The 15,294-nt window shown below is 36.4% G+C and overlaps 1 protein-coding gene across 1 annotated transcript in view; it reads right to left on the reverse strand.

Annotated features, from left to right (window-relative positions):
* PAPSS1 (3'-phosphoadenosine 5'-phosphosulfate synthase 1) overlaps positions 1–15,294 on the reverse strand; it is a 120,433-nt gene that overhangs the window by 17,403 nt on the left and 87,736 nt on the right. Inside the window, exon 11 of the mRNA XM_036920939.2 lies at positions 4,852–5,081. Within this exon, the coding sequence (XP_036776834.2) occupies positions 4,852–5,081 (230 nt within the window). The remainder of the gene's footprint in view (positions 1–4,851; positions 5,082–15,294) is intronic.

A 15,294-nucleotide genomic window follows, 5' to 3' on the forward strand; every position in this document is an offset into this window, starting at 1 on the left:
AATTTCAAATTAACATGTTGACTTTAAAACAAGACACAATACACAGAAAACATATAATTTGATTTTCAAAAATACACATCTTAGAGTATCCCTATTTCAAACATAAAGTAAAATGAAGATAATATAAGATTTTAAATGAAATTTTACCTATTAATGGTCATGCAGTAACTTTCCACAATAAAATATGTCCAAAATCTACATAGGACAAGACTCATTGGTGAATTCACGCAATTACAGTCGGACTTCTACAAGTTTTCAAAGAAACATCAAAATTAATATAAACAAAGCATTTTTATGAATTAATGGAAAAGACAGTTCCCCAGTGCTCTAAGAGAAATATCTGTGTACTGCAAAGACTATGTATGCCACAAGAAAGGGAAAGAAAAGAGTTCACACAAGAAATATTTCAGTGGTCAACACAACAAGAGTTAGATGTGAAGAGTGAGGCAAAGAGCAAAAGACCTCAAGATTCTATATGATGGGAAGAAAAATTAACTGAGGAGATTTGGGATTTGAGATATGAGGCTTTTTCATATATTCTTCCCTTCTTTTTATCATAGAATTTTATCATAATTCCTATCAATAATAGCTTGCCTAAAATCTTCATGAAGTTTGTTTCTCCCTGAGCCTTGTCTTACACTGGTATTTAATCAAATAAAAAGGTAAAGTTGGTTCCAGGCATTTTAAGTAACATAAAGAAACTTAAGCAGAAATGCCCATTAGTGTGACAGGCACTGACCTCTTTAACATAGTCCTTAGGACCTTCACCCCATGGAGTCACTGCCATATGTCAGCATATGGCAGATGTAGTTAATTATTAATCACCTAACCTAAAATAGTGAGATTATCTGAGTGATCTAACCTCATTACTCGAGCCCTTTAAGAGCAAAGACTCTTCTCAGCTGACAGCAGAAGGGGAAGTCAGGGAGGTTTGAAGCATGAGAGGGATTCGCTATAAGCGTGGTTCTATTACTTAAATGGAGGAGCCCATAAGGAAGGACCTAACAGTAGCATCTAGGAGCAGAGAGCAACCCTCAGCCAACAGCCAGTAAGAAAATAGAGACCTCAGTCCCACGACCTTAAGAAACTGAATTCTGCCAACAGTAAGGGTCATCTTGAAAGTGAATTCTTCCCAGAACCTAGCCCAGCCATAAGATCTCATCTAGCCCATCCCAACTTCTGACCTAAGGAACTGTAAGGTAATAAATAAATATTGTTTTAAGCCACTAAATTAGTGGTAGTGCATTATACAGCAATGGAAAGCTAACACAATTAGCAACTTGAAAACATTAAAGGGTCACTGCACAGAAACCACTAGAATAGATTAGATTTCCTGCAGAAATTATATAGAAGGGAAGAATGTATGAAAAAGCCTGAAGGATACCTATGATTACTATATTTTTAAAAAATGACACGAATAGTATATGACTATAGGATTAGAAATAACAAAAGAAATACTCTGTTGATAATGCAGAAATAACCAGACAGCGAACATTTACATGCACATGTCCCTTCATTCACCCATTTCCAAAAAGTCCTCCCTCAGTCACATGGGCTCTCTTTCTGTTGGGTTGCTATTTCAATAATCTGAACCACAATCTTGCATTTACCTACCGAAGTACAAAGAAGATTTACTTCATAAAGGAGAAAAAATTACAAGTAACTGAATTATCTCTAAAAGTTTGGTTCTAATAGCTGAAAGAATGGGCTTTAATCTTGTAGTCTTAAAACTAAATTTCCTTGAGTCACTATTACAGCTAATAAGAACCAACTTAACTTTGTAAGTATAAACAGATGATTTTTATCATAATTCCTATCAATAATATCTTGCCTAAAATCTTCATGAAGTTTGTTTCTCCCTGAGCCTTGTCTTACACTGGTATTTAATCAAATCAAAAGCTGCAAAATCATTAATTGCATAAAAGCTGGCATTGAATAACATTCATTAATCAAACATAAGACAACCTCATATGTGCATAATTAATAACTGTTTTCTCACTACATCAAAGACTATTGCCTTTCCTCAAATTTTAGTCACTTTCCAACATATTCCCATCAACTTAATTATATTTGAACACAAATATAAAAGATTAGAAAACTAAGGCAGTTTCAAAACTTCCCAGTTACAATTTATTAAGATTTGGTAACTCAAAAAAAATTCCAAGAAAATGAGCCACTCATGCAACTAATATAGAATTCATCACTGGAAAATCTTATGAGAACTGATGTAATTATTTAGCTTTTGAATGATTAAAAGAGAGACTTAAAGCAATACTACACAGATTTAACAAACATGAAAGGTATCCAGGACTTTCCAGCACATAAGCCCACCACATACAGATGGGTTGTAGGACCCTGTGTGTGATTAAATCACCTGATCATGCAGGGAAACCACAGTAATGAAACATGTAAGCACAAGCAGAAGTGTAAAAGAAAAGCTCAACTCTATTTAGTTTTGTTTCCCTAACTCATCAGAATGGAAAGTCACCTAAGTTTTAACTATTTGCCCAGTAGTAGAATGATTCTCTCTCTCTCTCCTTGTTCTTTAAGTGACTAATCATTAACTTTCAGAAGAAGATTATGTTCATAGCACCTTGTACACAAACTAAACAAACAGATTGCATGCTGGGTGAGAAGCAAAGGGTTGCCCACCCTAGCACTCTATCTCTGACACTGTATGTTTTATAGATTTATTCCTATAGAATGCTACCCTCCTCAGGGGTTCTCAGCTTTCAAAAGAATGCCAACGTGTAAACCTCTCCCCAGACTAAGTAAATTCAGATCTCTAACGGTGGCCCTGCATAATTTTAACCATAAAAGGACAGGACGGTATTAGAAACATTTTTATTTTACTCTTTATTTTTTTCAGTTTTCATCAGCTTTTGTGTTAATACAGTTCAAGGTTTACTGTAATTGCTTTTATTTTTCTTAATATTCTTTTTTTAAAGCTGCTAAGGCATCCCTTTGGTAGAAAAAGTCAAAACTGTCAGCACATCCCTTTTACAGCTGCACTGTTTTAAAGACAGTGTAGTGTATGTGTATATAACTATATATGCATATGCATGCATAATACATATGAACATACACACAGTTTAGAACTATTTATAGGCATTAGCAAACTCTGATTTTGCATAAGGGTAAAAACATTTTGGTTTACTACAAATTCTTCTCATGGCATGTTTCAGATGTAAAATGGAATCTGGACCAAATTTTAGATTTTCAGAAAGTAACAGTCCAGAACTGCTCCTGTCTTGAATTCCACATGTGGGCCACAGGGGGCAGTTAGGAATTCTTTTACACTTGCCAGCACCAGTTTGATAAGCCTTTTCTCTTCAGAGATTCCTAATATTTCCCCACATTTTAGCTACACAGTTTATCACTCAGAAAAGCCTGCTGTCATCTAAAATTGTACATTTTCCTAAGAATTACATATGACATTAAGTAAGAAGCCAACAAATCCCAGAAACTCCACTGTTAGTAGTATTTCTTTATCCAGACAACTTAGCATTCATCTCAAAGAAATTAAATGACACCAAATTTCATGCCCCTTTTCAAAAAAAAGAAAATGCTTTGATTTCTAAAAGGTTCCTTCTTCTCTCTGGTCCCCACCATATTAAATGAGGACACAGGATCAGGATCAGGAAGAACACTATTCCTAAACACAGAGACATCTGTAAAGTATCATGGAAAAGGTTGAGGGCTCTGAGATCAAAGGTGTATGAGTCCATGGTTAATTTTCAATTGATACCCCTCAGTATAGGTGACAACGAAAAAATGTAAATAAAAAATAACACCTCACTTGCTGAACATAAATTGTAATTTTTACTAAAAAAGAAGCAGGCATACTAAATAAGTAGGTGTGATTTGTACTACATACTAATCATTAATCAACAAAACAGCAATCGCCTACTGAGACATAGAAATAAAAAGATGCTACAGATCATGGAATGAACTACAGATTTTGAGCTATGAGGGAATCAGCTCTCCACTGCCATCATCTAAAAATGAAGAAAGAAGGTCAAAAATGACACGGGACTCTCTGGTTACACAGCAAGGACCAGGGATAGAACCCCTAACTTCTAATCTCCAGAGCCTCACACTGCCACTCTGAATTTATAATGTACTACTACTGATATTACCTATAGATAGAAATTAATACAATTTTGTCATTCAAAGGGAAATAGACACATGCTCCATACTGTCATAATCTGGACTTTTTATAAATTTGTACAGAGGCTTGTTACTTTTTTTCTCCTCCTAAGATCTCTGCAGGAAGAAGCTGTACTCTTCATGGTCAAATGCACAGCTTCTGAAGCCATACTACTTGGGTTCAACTGCAGGGCTGCTACTTAGTGGCTCTGTGACCTTACACAAATTATTTGAACTTTGTATGCCTCAGCTTACTACTTATTTGTAAAATGAGGATAATAATAGCACCTACCTCATAGGATTGTTGTGGGGAATAGTTAATTTAATATCTGCAAAGCAATTAGACAGTGCCTGTCTGTCACACAGTGATTACACAAATACTAAACTCTCTTACCACACAGACTTGCAGAGCTTACCAGAGTAATCATCACTACATCCTTGGACCAATTCTACATGATCAGTACTACAGCAGATATGGCAGACACAGAAATGTCATTACTTTTATGAAATGATGAACCATGAAACCATATTAAATTTTACTTCTAACTTCTGGAATACTGAGTAATTAGTTTCCTCTCTCCATAATGGGTACCACAAAAGCTTGTCATTGGTAAAGTTGTAAAGATAACAATATGTTAAAGGCCTGGGAGCAGCTCAGAGCAGAAGATAATTCATAGATTTGTTCAGAGAATGTAAACTTACTGTTCGGAGTCATAGTAGTCCATTTGCTTCTTTTTCTTATTGTAAGCTGCAACTCTAAATGGAACTATTTCCAAGGTGATGAGGCCGGGGGCCATTGTCAGCACTTTGGCGCCATGAGTAGGCTCATAAAGATCCTTCCCTGTTTCTGGATGAGGCATGCCAGCGGGGTCTCGTCCAACAATGTAAAAATTGGCTCCTGCAACCATCCGTGCTCTGCAATGCCACTGGACCTAAAATAAAAGTTTTCTTATTAGATTACTATACTGTTACGACTGGTACTTGGAAGTAGTAAATTGATAATAAATGCATATACAGACAGTCCCTGACCTACAATGGGTCAACTTAAAATTTTTCGACTTTACAATGGTACAAAAGTTGTACTCATTTAGTAGAAACTATACTGCAAAGTCTGAATTTAGATCTTTTCCCAGGCTAGCAACATTCAGTACAATACCCTCTTGTGATTCTAGGCAGTGTCCACACGCTGAAGCTCTCAGCCAGCCATGTGATCACAAGGTCAAATAACTGATTCTCTTGCAACCACTGTTCTTCATTTTCAGTACAGTATTCAACAAATTATGTGAGATATTCAACACTTCATTATAAAATGGGCTTTATGTTAGATGATTTTGCCCAATGTAGGCTAATGCAGATGTTCTGAGCACATTTAAGGTAGGCTAGGCTAAGTACGATGTTCAGTAGGTTAGGTGTATAAAATGCATTTTTGAATTAGGATATTTTCAACTAATCAGGATACAACTCCATCACTAACTTGATTCTTATACAATCAATATCTATCAGTAGGAAATCTCAACAAATTTAAATGTATCATCTTGGGAAGCCAGAAATAAAATTGGCAACCTCTTCCCCCACCAAAATCTAAAAAATATAAATGTGTATAGATGTTTATGCATATGTATTTATATATTTTGTTACTTTTAAGAGATATGTGAACATGCATATGTGTCTATGTGTACAGTTTTACACAACTACTAGGTGTCACTTTTTATAGTTCAAAATCTAACCTATTTGTTAGAATTCAAGCTAGTGGTTGGTTTTCTGAGGAGAACAATTGGAAAGGGCTCCTAGAATAAAGGCAATGTTCTGTTTTATTCTTCCTAGTTTTATTGAGTATAATTAACAAATATAATTGTATATATTTAAAACACACATGATGATTTTATATATATATATATACAAACACACACACACACACACATACACATACACTTTGTAAACTATTTATTCACCACAATCAAGTTAATCAGCACATAAATTACCTGACATAGTTACCTTTTTGTATGTGTGGGAAGAACACTTAAGATCTCCTCTCAGCAAATTTCAAGTATATAATGGAGTATTATTAATTATAGTCACCATGATGTGCATTAGATCCTCAGAACTTATTCGTAACTGCAAGTTTGTATCCTTTAACCAACTTTGGATATAAGAGCTTGTACCTAATCCACTTTGATATTAGCTCTAGGAAGTCCTGGTAGTGTTGTCTCTTGATCCAGTATCTGATAGAGCATGTTCACTATGAAAGTTCATTGTACTATATACATTTCTCTATGTTATAATTTAATACATTAAAAACTACTGGATGAAAATTATTTGTTATGAATATTTAATAAACTGGTACCAAAAAAACCATATAGCTACGTGACTACCAGGCAACATACTAGGTAAGAATAAAACAAGGTGTTGGTTCTTACTAAACCGCCATGTTACATGTAAAACTAGCTTTGACGCCTATACTTTCACATAAAGACCTGTTGAAAAACAGAAATTGGTCTAACACCTAAACTGTGGAACTTCAGAAGTTAAAGTAACTCAAGGAGATCACCATTCTCATTGAAATTTGAAGAAAGTGAACCCCCCAGAGGTTAAGTGACTTGGACCAATGAAGTACAGGACTGAACAAACCCAGGTCTAGAAATTTGGTCTCAGCTCCCTTTCAGTGTAAGGCTTCATCATTTAGTGATTTACAAAACCACCTCTGTTCTCCATGAAAATAAGGTATACATGATCGTTTTCATTTGCTCTCTCTTGACAGCTTTCTGATACCAAGTACTCATATTTTCATCAACATAGTTTAGAAAGTGAGTAGCATGAGAGTAATCTCTTACCCTACTGTAGGGAAAATGGAAGTTCCATGGCCATGATCCTCACCTGTGTACACATTGTGTACATACAATGATGTAATACTTAGCCTACTGCACAGGCACATACCCAGAGGCAATAAGCCATTACTGCCTGCTGGCTAGAGGAAGAGCTCCTCCAGATCCTAGAGCAGAGCCCCAAGCAGAAGAAGAGAAGCCTGGAGAGCAGAGCAGAGACTGGAGCAGGGCAGGGGGAAGTAGGAGAGCAGAGACTGGGGAGCAGGGAGCAGAGAGCAGTGACTGAGACAGGCTTGCCAGGTGCAGATGGGATTCTAAAGCTTGACCTGCCACTGAGACTAAAACTTGGTATGAGCCCCATTTTGCCCCCAACATTCCACTGTCAATTTTTGGGCTCACCAAATCCACAGTGAACTTACCTGGGGCTGGAATACTCAGGTGAGACAGCTATACTTGAATTTGGTCATGCTGAGGAGTTTCAGCTAAGTTGTTCCTGCTGCCATCTACTTCTTCATTTCTAAACAGTGTACATGTGTACACTGTTGTACCAACTGTTTAATTTTAGATATTATATAATATAGATGTTATTTCCAGATTATTTATATTTCCTACTATAAAAGATAATGTTGGGCTCTTACTCCACTCTCATTTCCTATCCCGTTTATCTATAAACACACTGATATCAACACTTTAGTGAAATCAAAATTTATCTGTAAAATGGGAATTACAATCATATTTATCTCACAGAATTTTTAAGATTAATATGAAGCATGTAAGGACTTAGAACAGTACCTGGTACAGAGTAAGTACATAATAAATATTACCCATTATTATTATCTTTATTTTATTCCCCTCCTTGTACAATTATTTTTTCTAGAATTAACAATTACTTTGATTTTATCCCACAAACCTGTGTTTCTATGTACTTTGTTCCATCCTTCTTCCTGAGCACACAATTCAACATAATTTTGTCTTCCTTACAGTGCGGCCCTGTGGCAGAGTTCTGGCCAAAGGAACAAAAGTAAAAGTGATGTGTGCTACTCCCTAATGTGGACTGTTAAAAACCCTCCCGAGTATCGTCCTACTTCTCTTTCCCCATATGCCAGCTAGAGAGGCCCCAAGGTCCTGTAACTACACCTTTTCTACTATAGCATAACTACAGTTTGCATGGAGCTGCCACAGTTCTGTATGAACAAGATGCAATGCACAAGCTGAAAGACTTTTGTGGCAACATATGCCACCTCTTCCTCCACCCACCCTCACATTCGACTCTTCATGAGAATTCTGCTCATTCCCCTCTACCCCTTCACAGGAGAAACAGAGGAGACCTTTGCTGTCTGAGACTCAGAATTTTTATCAAGAGGTGAGTCAGAATCAATCATCAATTAACTACTTGAACTCCATTTAAACAGAAAATCTTTTCTGCCCTTTGCAAATTAGCTACTGCTTACAGAATTGATTAAAAGGGAAGTCTCATTTCTCTATATTTAGATGAACTTACTTTGCTCATAAAGTATTTATATCTAGATGCTTATATCATTCAAGTACCAAATGGTCAATAAACTGGGGATGTATGGTTTAATTTTAATAGGTAGGGAAGCTCATATCATTTAATCCACCTCCTCTACCCTTTTAAAACAAGAGGGGAAACTGAAGCCCAGAGAAATCAGCACAAAGCATATCGGTGGCAGTGGCCAGTTCTAATTTTGTCTTGAAAATTAAATTGTCTCTGACTTCTAGAGGTTATATGAGTAAATTAAATGTAAACACACAAACATGCAGTCAACATCCTGCAGGCAACTGATGTCAATTTACATTTCAGTGAATGGTTTCTCTGAGAATCCTTTAAAACTGTAACAGCTGTGAATAGACGAATCACATGTAACTCTTCCAAGAACTCCTGGCATGAATCAACTTATAACCTATTGACAACGTATTGTGTTTTAATCAAAAAAATCCAAGTCAGCCCACAGTGACTGCTGTATCTGGTTAAGGCTTTTGAGTTAGGCTGTCCAGATTTGAATCCTGACTTTGCTCCTTACTAACTGAATACCCTGAGCCATTTCCCTTATATAAGCCATAGTTTCCAAATTTATAAAAATGAGAATTATAATGATTATTAATACATAAGATTGATGGGAGATTGAGGGAACTCAGGATAGCAGCTGGCCCTCAGTAAAGGGCAGTTACAAACACTGCTGTTAGTAGTATTCTGTGAAACATTCCCTGACAATGCCAGTTGAAGTAACTGTCTCCCAAGCAGTGTTTCTAAAGAAAATTTATTTGCATAGTGATCACCTGCTTAAATATTATACTATCCTACTCCTGTGAATGAAAACTGGTATAAAATGTTTAAAATGGATGCTGACAACATGTCAGAAACCTATGAGATTCCAATTCCAGAAATTACTTTTGAGTCAAGTAGGCAAAGATGTTCACTTCAGGTAAAATATCAAGACAGAAACCAACTCAAAGATCTTGCAATGGGGTATGGGTATTGATTAAATTAATTTCCTAGCATTAGAAAACTATGCAGTCTTTAAAAATAATCAGACTTTAAATTTACATGGAAAGATATTTATAATATAGAACATTTAAGAAGCAGTTTTACAAAACAGAAAGCAAAATACATACAGAAATGCTGGAGGAAAATGAAATAAAGACTTCAGGTTTTGATTTCTATCATAGTTATGCATGTCCTACAGAGCTAGATCTTGGAAAATTACTGACTTGGTTTATTAGTGAACCAACTGCTAAAAGCATGCAACTCAAAACAAAGGAGGGAATGAAGATGTTCAGGGGGCTGAATTCCAAAACACCAAAGGCAGCTGGGAGGTATGGGGTTGTCCCCAGCACAGTAGTGGAGTTTTACACTCCAGAACAGAATAATGAAGCCCAGGGCAGACCTGATTCACTGTGTGGTACAGAATTGTCTTGTTGCTTTCTTTGAGGAAAAAAGAAGGGTGAGGGGAGCAGTGAGGAATTACAGGAGGGCTAAATATAAATGCTAAATGAGGTTCACCAGTATCTCACTTCACCTTCAATTAAGGTTTCAGAACTTTTGCTTTTATCAAAATGTTACACAGAATATTGGCTACTTAGGATCAATAACTATAGCTAAAATAGATATTTGTTTCAGAATATCCTCCCCAGCTACATTTTTGAGATAAGGTCTATTCAAATCTTTAACTTCTACAGCATGGGTAGTAGAGTAAGGCTCAGTTAAGTTTTGCCACCCAACTGATAACTGGGGAGTAGTTCATGACTCATATTATAATAAACTCTTAAAGAAATTTATGCAAATTTATCTATGCAAATGTTAATCCTACAATGACTTCTCCCTGCCACCCATCACAGATTAAGATACTGTGTGACTATTAAACCAAAAGACATCCACAGGTAGGAACCTAAATCATTTCTTTCCCTAAACATTATGTATAATATATTCTTCAGAATTAAACTTATTCTTGATTCAACCCAGTATGGCATATTACCTATAAGAGAGCCTCTTACCCATTTTTAATTGATGCCTCTTTTGATAAACATCAAAGTCTCACTTGCTCCTTGATTCCACTAGAAAAATCTATCATCATCTCCCCACTCCCAAACCTGGCAAAGATTTGGGTAAATTTTATTTTCAGAAGTTTCTAAAACTAAAACAACTTACTTTCAAAATTTTAAATTACATTATGAAAATATAAAACAGGACCACACCACTTACACACAACACCACTATATTACCATCATCTCCCCACCCCTAATTGAGAAATTCCATTGTCCAGAAAGCTTGGTAGATTAAATACATATTTTTAATTTTCCTTATATAAAAATACTGAGGATAATGAATAGACCAATTATGGTGACTTATTTCTTTATAATTCACACCAATATCTGCTTTTATGTAAGTATAGTAGATTTTATTAAAGTCTACATTCTTTGAGGCAAAACTCATATACTCAACTGGTCTATAAAAGAACTTAAGGCACAGACTATTTTATGTAAATGAGCAAATTTTCTTTTCCAAAGTATCAAAAATTACTTACCTTAATACTACAAATATTCTTTAGAAAATAAAATTCATTACCTATTTTTGTTGGGTAAACATCTATACCTCCATTCATCTCATGAATTCCATTTTAAAATATCCCTCTTTTCTTTGGATATCATCGTATCACTCTAGTATTCATCTTTTTTTCTGAAAACTGTCAATCCCAATGGCCTGCCTCTTGATTTCTGAGCAGTCAGAATCATTTTAAACTCTTCAAGCTGACTAGGGAAATCCAGAGGCCGAATCAAAGAGGAAATTCATCCTTCCCATCATGTAGGTTCCGGGTACTTTGGGCTTCAATCTTCTTTGTATGACTGGTATTCTAAATGCTCTACCAGTTTCTATTACTCACAGACACTGAAGAGTAGGTAGCTGGCACAAGAGTCACATTTCTGATTTGCAATGCAAAAATTATGAGATCTACATAGATGTTTACATTTTCCAACTTGTAAAAGAGAATTACACTCATCTTCAGTTACTCTCATCACACAATCTTAAAAGTTGAAAGGGAATTTAAATTGTGGAATCCAAATCCTCCATTCTGCAAATCAAGAAACTGAGACCTGATAGGCACAATACAGATTTTCCCAAAGATTTCCTTTATCTTTAAGGAATCTCAGCTGTCTGAGTCTTCAAAATAATATAACACATATAAACACAAGAGATGTTATTTATTCAGAGCCATCAGACACCAAACTGATTTTATTCTTGTAAATCACCTTGCCCTGGCTGAGCCCAGTCTCAGAGTGAAAGGGTCAGTGGGTAGAGAGCATTTCCACTGTGGTCCAGCCTCTCCCTCCCACTCTTGCCTCCCAAGCCCAAAGGGCCCAACATTTACTTTTGATAAAAGCACAAAAGAAGTGCTTGGTTTTCTTCTGCCTCTCCACCCCATCACCAATTACTATTTTAAGGAACTAATGGAAGGCAACTGTGGTAGTAAGGTTCTGGAAAACATTGCATGAAGTTATTTACAGGGGTAAAAGAAGATAATAACAGGTACCAATTACTAAGTTCTTCCTAATATGCCGGTCACTGTTCAAAGTGTTTTATAAATATTATCTCATTTAATGTTTATATCAAAGCAGTTAGTTACTATTCCTGTTCAAGAAAACCAAGACTTGGAGAATTTCAGTAACATGTCCAAGGCTGCAAAATAAACAACTGAAAGACTGAGTATTATTCCTGGGTCTAACTCCCAAGTCCGTGCATACCTATTCTTACTTGGCTTCTTAGACTGTGTCAAGCCCTCTGATAAGACAGAGCAGAAGGAAAAATAAAAGTACTACATTTTAGAAAGAAACAGTATAGATTACCTAATTGCAGAAAAACCAGAAAAACTAGACTGAAAGACAAAACTGGAATTTGATGCTGTTTCCAAAAGAAACAAGACTAGATCTACAGAAAACCCAGGAGAAAAAAAAGGGACATTTTCTCCCCATGAAAAGCATCCTAAAACACCTGTAAAATCTAATGTCTCTGAAGTAAATTAGTGATTTCCATTCTTAGGACACATATGAAAAGTATAAAATATCATGCTATACAGATCTTAAAAATCACTTCCAAATAAATCAGCAGATTCTAAATGCTTTTGTGATACAGACCCACAGTTCCTTATCCAAAAATATGAAATCTAATTTTTCCAGCTTGAGATCTAACTGACATTTAACAGTGTGTAAATTTAAGGGGTAGTATGTGATGATTTGATACACTGTATGTACGTTTTGCAAAATGACTACAATAAGATTAGTTAACATATCCATCTGAAATCCAAAAACTTAGTTTTTAAAAACTAAGTTAGTAGCTAAATCTGATTAAGACAGACATTAAAAGTTATTTATGGGCTTCACTAATCCCACTTAGTGTGAAAACCAGTCTGCTATAGAAATATTAATGTAATTTATGTCCCAGACCCACCAGGAAAATTAAATAACACATGACCCCAAAGAATTGGGGTAAGACATTGTAAATCTGTGTCACTCCAGAACATGAAGAAACACTACTCCAGAACATGAATAAAATAAATCAGCAAAAGACAAAATTACCTCAGACCCCAAACAATGTCAAAGGTTATGATTAATAAAACTTGGGAGTCTGTGGCTCCTATAACTAGGCTCCTCAGATCTCAAAAAGTAATGTCATTCCTGGTTTTCAGAACTCCTGGAAGTGTTTATAGAGAGAAACAGGTTAATACGCTATTTACTGCTGCAGACACTGGTGTAAAGCACAGACTAATTAAACAACTGTACTGGCATCCAGCTGGCAGAATGTTCCTATTGTCCCTCTTTAAGGACTTTTGCTCACTTCACAGAATCAGTTTCTACTCAGTCACTTACCAATGCGTGGATAACTTCCATGGCAAAGAAAAATCTCTACTTCCAACAATGTGTTTTCTCCAAAATTCAACTGGTAATTCTCATTCAAAGGTCTTAAGCCCAGAAAAAAAGCTGTTAGGTGTACATATTCACATTCCAAAATACATTTTACTCCTGGAACTTTGACGTAACAGGTCTTAGAAAGCATTATTAGTCTTTTACAGAAATTGATGTAGTATTTTGTAAGATGGGACAAACACAATTTCCTACAATCAATTTATACCTCACAAAAATAAAAATGTACTGCAGAACACCTTTTCAGCATTAGAAAAAACTCCCTCCACATGCCAGCAGCCCCACGCACCCAATTCCTAAAATGGAATTCAGGAATCAAGCCATTAAATCTTTACAGACTGGAAAATCAGGGACATCCTGTTGATAACCAAACAAGACTTCACAGCTGCTCATTGTTCTGAAAAAGCATTTGTGCTAGGGAAACAATCTGGTACCAACGCCTTCTAAATGACCTACTGAGAATGATTAAAGGAAGAGTCGTTTTTATTATTATTAGTTGGCAAATAAGCGTTACTGGCAGACTTTTTCCTGATGTCACTGGAAAAGCTACAAAAATGAGTATTTTTTTAATTACAAAGAAATCTTTACTTAAGTCAAACATGTAAGTGAGGCAACTTGAGAAAAAGAAACGGGTACTTTTCATAAGCCACTCAATCAATCCTGCCAGGTCATAAACATTAAAACACTTAATGGGTTAAAATATGAAGAAGCTAACAAGATTTCTAAAGTTTGTTCTTCCAAAGTTCAGAAGTTAGTCTGCCTTGTGCTCAGGCACCAGATCTGGTGCTTCTTGACAAGAACATACCTCTTAGCACCTAACAGTCCAGAGCTATAGGCAGATACAAGTTTATACCCTTAGAGAGCCTGGGAGCTGGGCCTAGGCAGCTAAGACACCTACCTCCTTTGCCCTCCCACAGACTACCAGCACACAGGCCCCATAGGGGCATCCAGGGAGCAAGGAACCCTGGTGAGAAGAACATGCCAGTCACTGAGCCAGGCCTGAATTCCAGTCCCAGCTCTGTGTCTTGCTGGTTGTAAGATCTGACAAAGACTCCTTCCTTGACCTAACACTACCTGGGCTCCTGCAATCCCTCTAGGCCTCAGCCTTCAGGGTCCATCCCTGTAGGGCCTGCACCACCCAGTTGGAGCAAAACCCCTGCTCAGTTTAACGAGAACTCCCATCCTCAACATCTGATCTAATTCTTCATCCTCCCAGCGGTATTTGACGGGGCTGGCCTGCCTTCAGTAAATCCTGCTAGGTCTATTAAACCAACCCATGATTTCTGATGTTACTTCTAAGTAATTGTCTATCCCCTAACCAACCCAACTCCCTCTGCTCCTTGGCTACAAATCCTGACTTGTCTATACTATATTCAGAATTGAGCCCAGTTCTGTTTGGAGGGGCTTTTTCCCCTATTATTATTCCCAGTTCCTGAATAAAGTCTGTTTTTACTGCTCTACCTACTTTCCAGCTCTCATGTTCCTTGACAGACCCCAGTTAAGTTAGTTGGCCACTGAGCCTCTAACCTTATCTGTAAAATGTGAATAAAATCCAACTCACCAAGCTGCTATGAGGATTAGATTATATAATATATGCAAAGTATCCATTCAGTGATAGACACAGAGCCAAAAATGCCTATTTTCATTGTCTTTGTATTATTATTGTCATATTCTTTATATTAGCTTATACTGTCAAACACTAAAGGACATTCCTAATCAGAGACATGCTCTGACATGAAGTCTATAAGGGAGTAGGTCATCTCAGGGTCTCTGCCACAGTCAAAATCCTTTATACATATTGACAAACAGCCTTGAGGTATACACCGCTCCCTTGAAAAAGGGACAGAATCCTAGGGATGTTGAGAACTTGCAGCTAAGTAGTTTTTGT

The sequence above is a fragment of the Manis pentadactyla genome, chromosome 5, assembly GCF_030020395.1.
Source record: "Manis pentadactyla isolate mManPen7 chromosome 5, mManPen7.hap1, whole genome shotgun sequence".
Lineage (NCBI taxonomy): Eukaryota > Metazoa > Chordata > Mammalia > Pholidota > Manidae > Manis > Manis pentadactyla.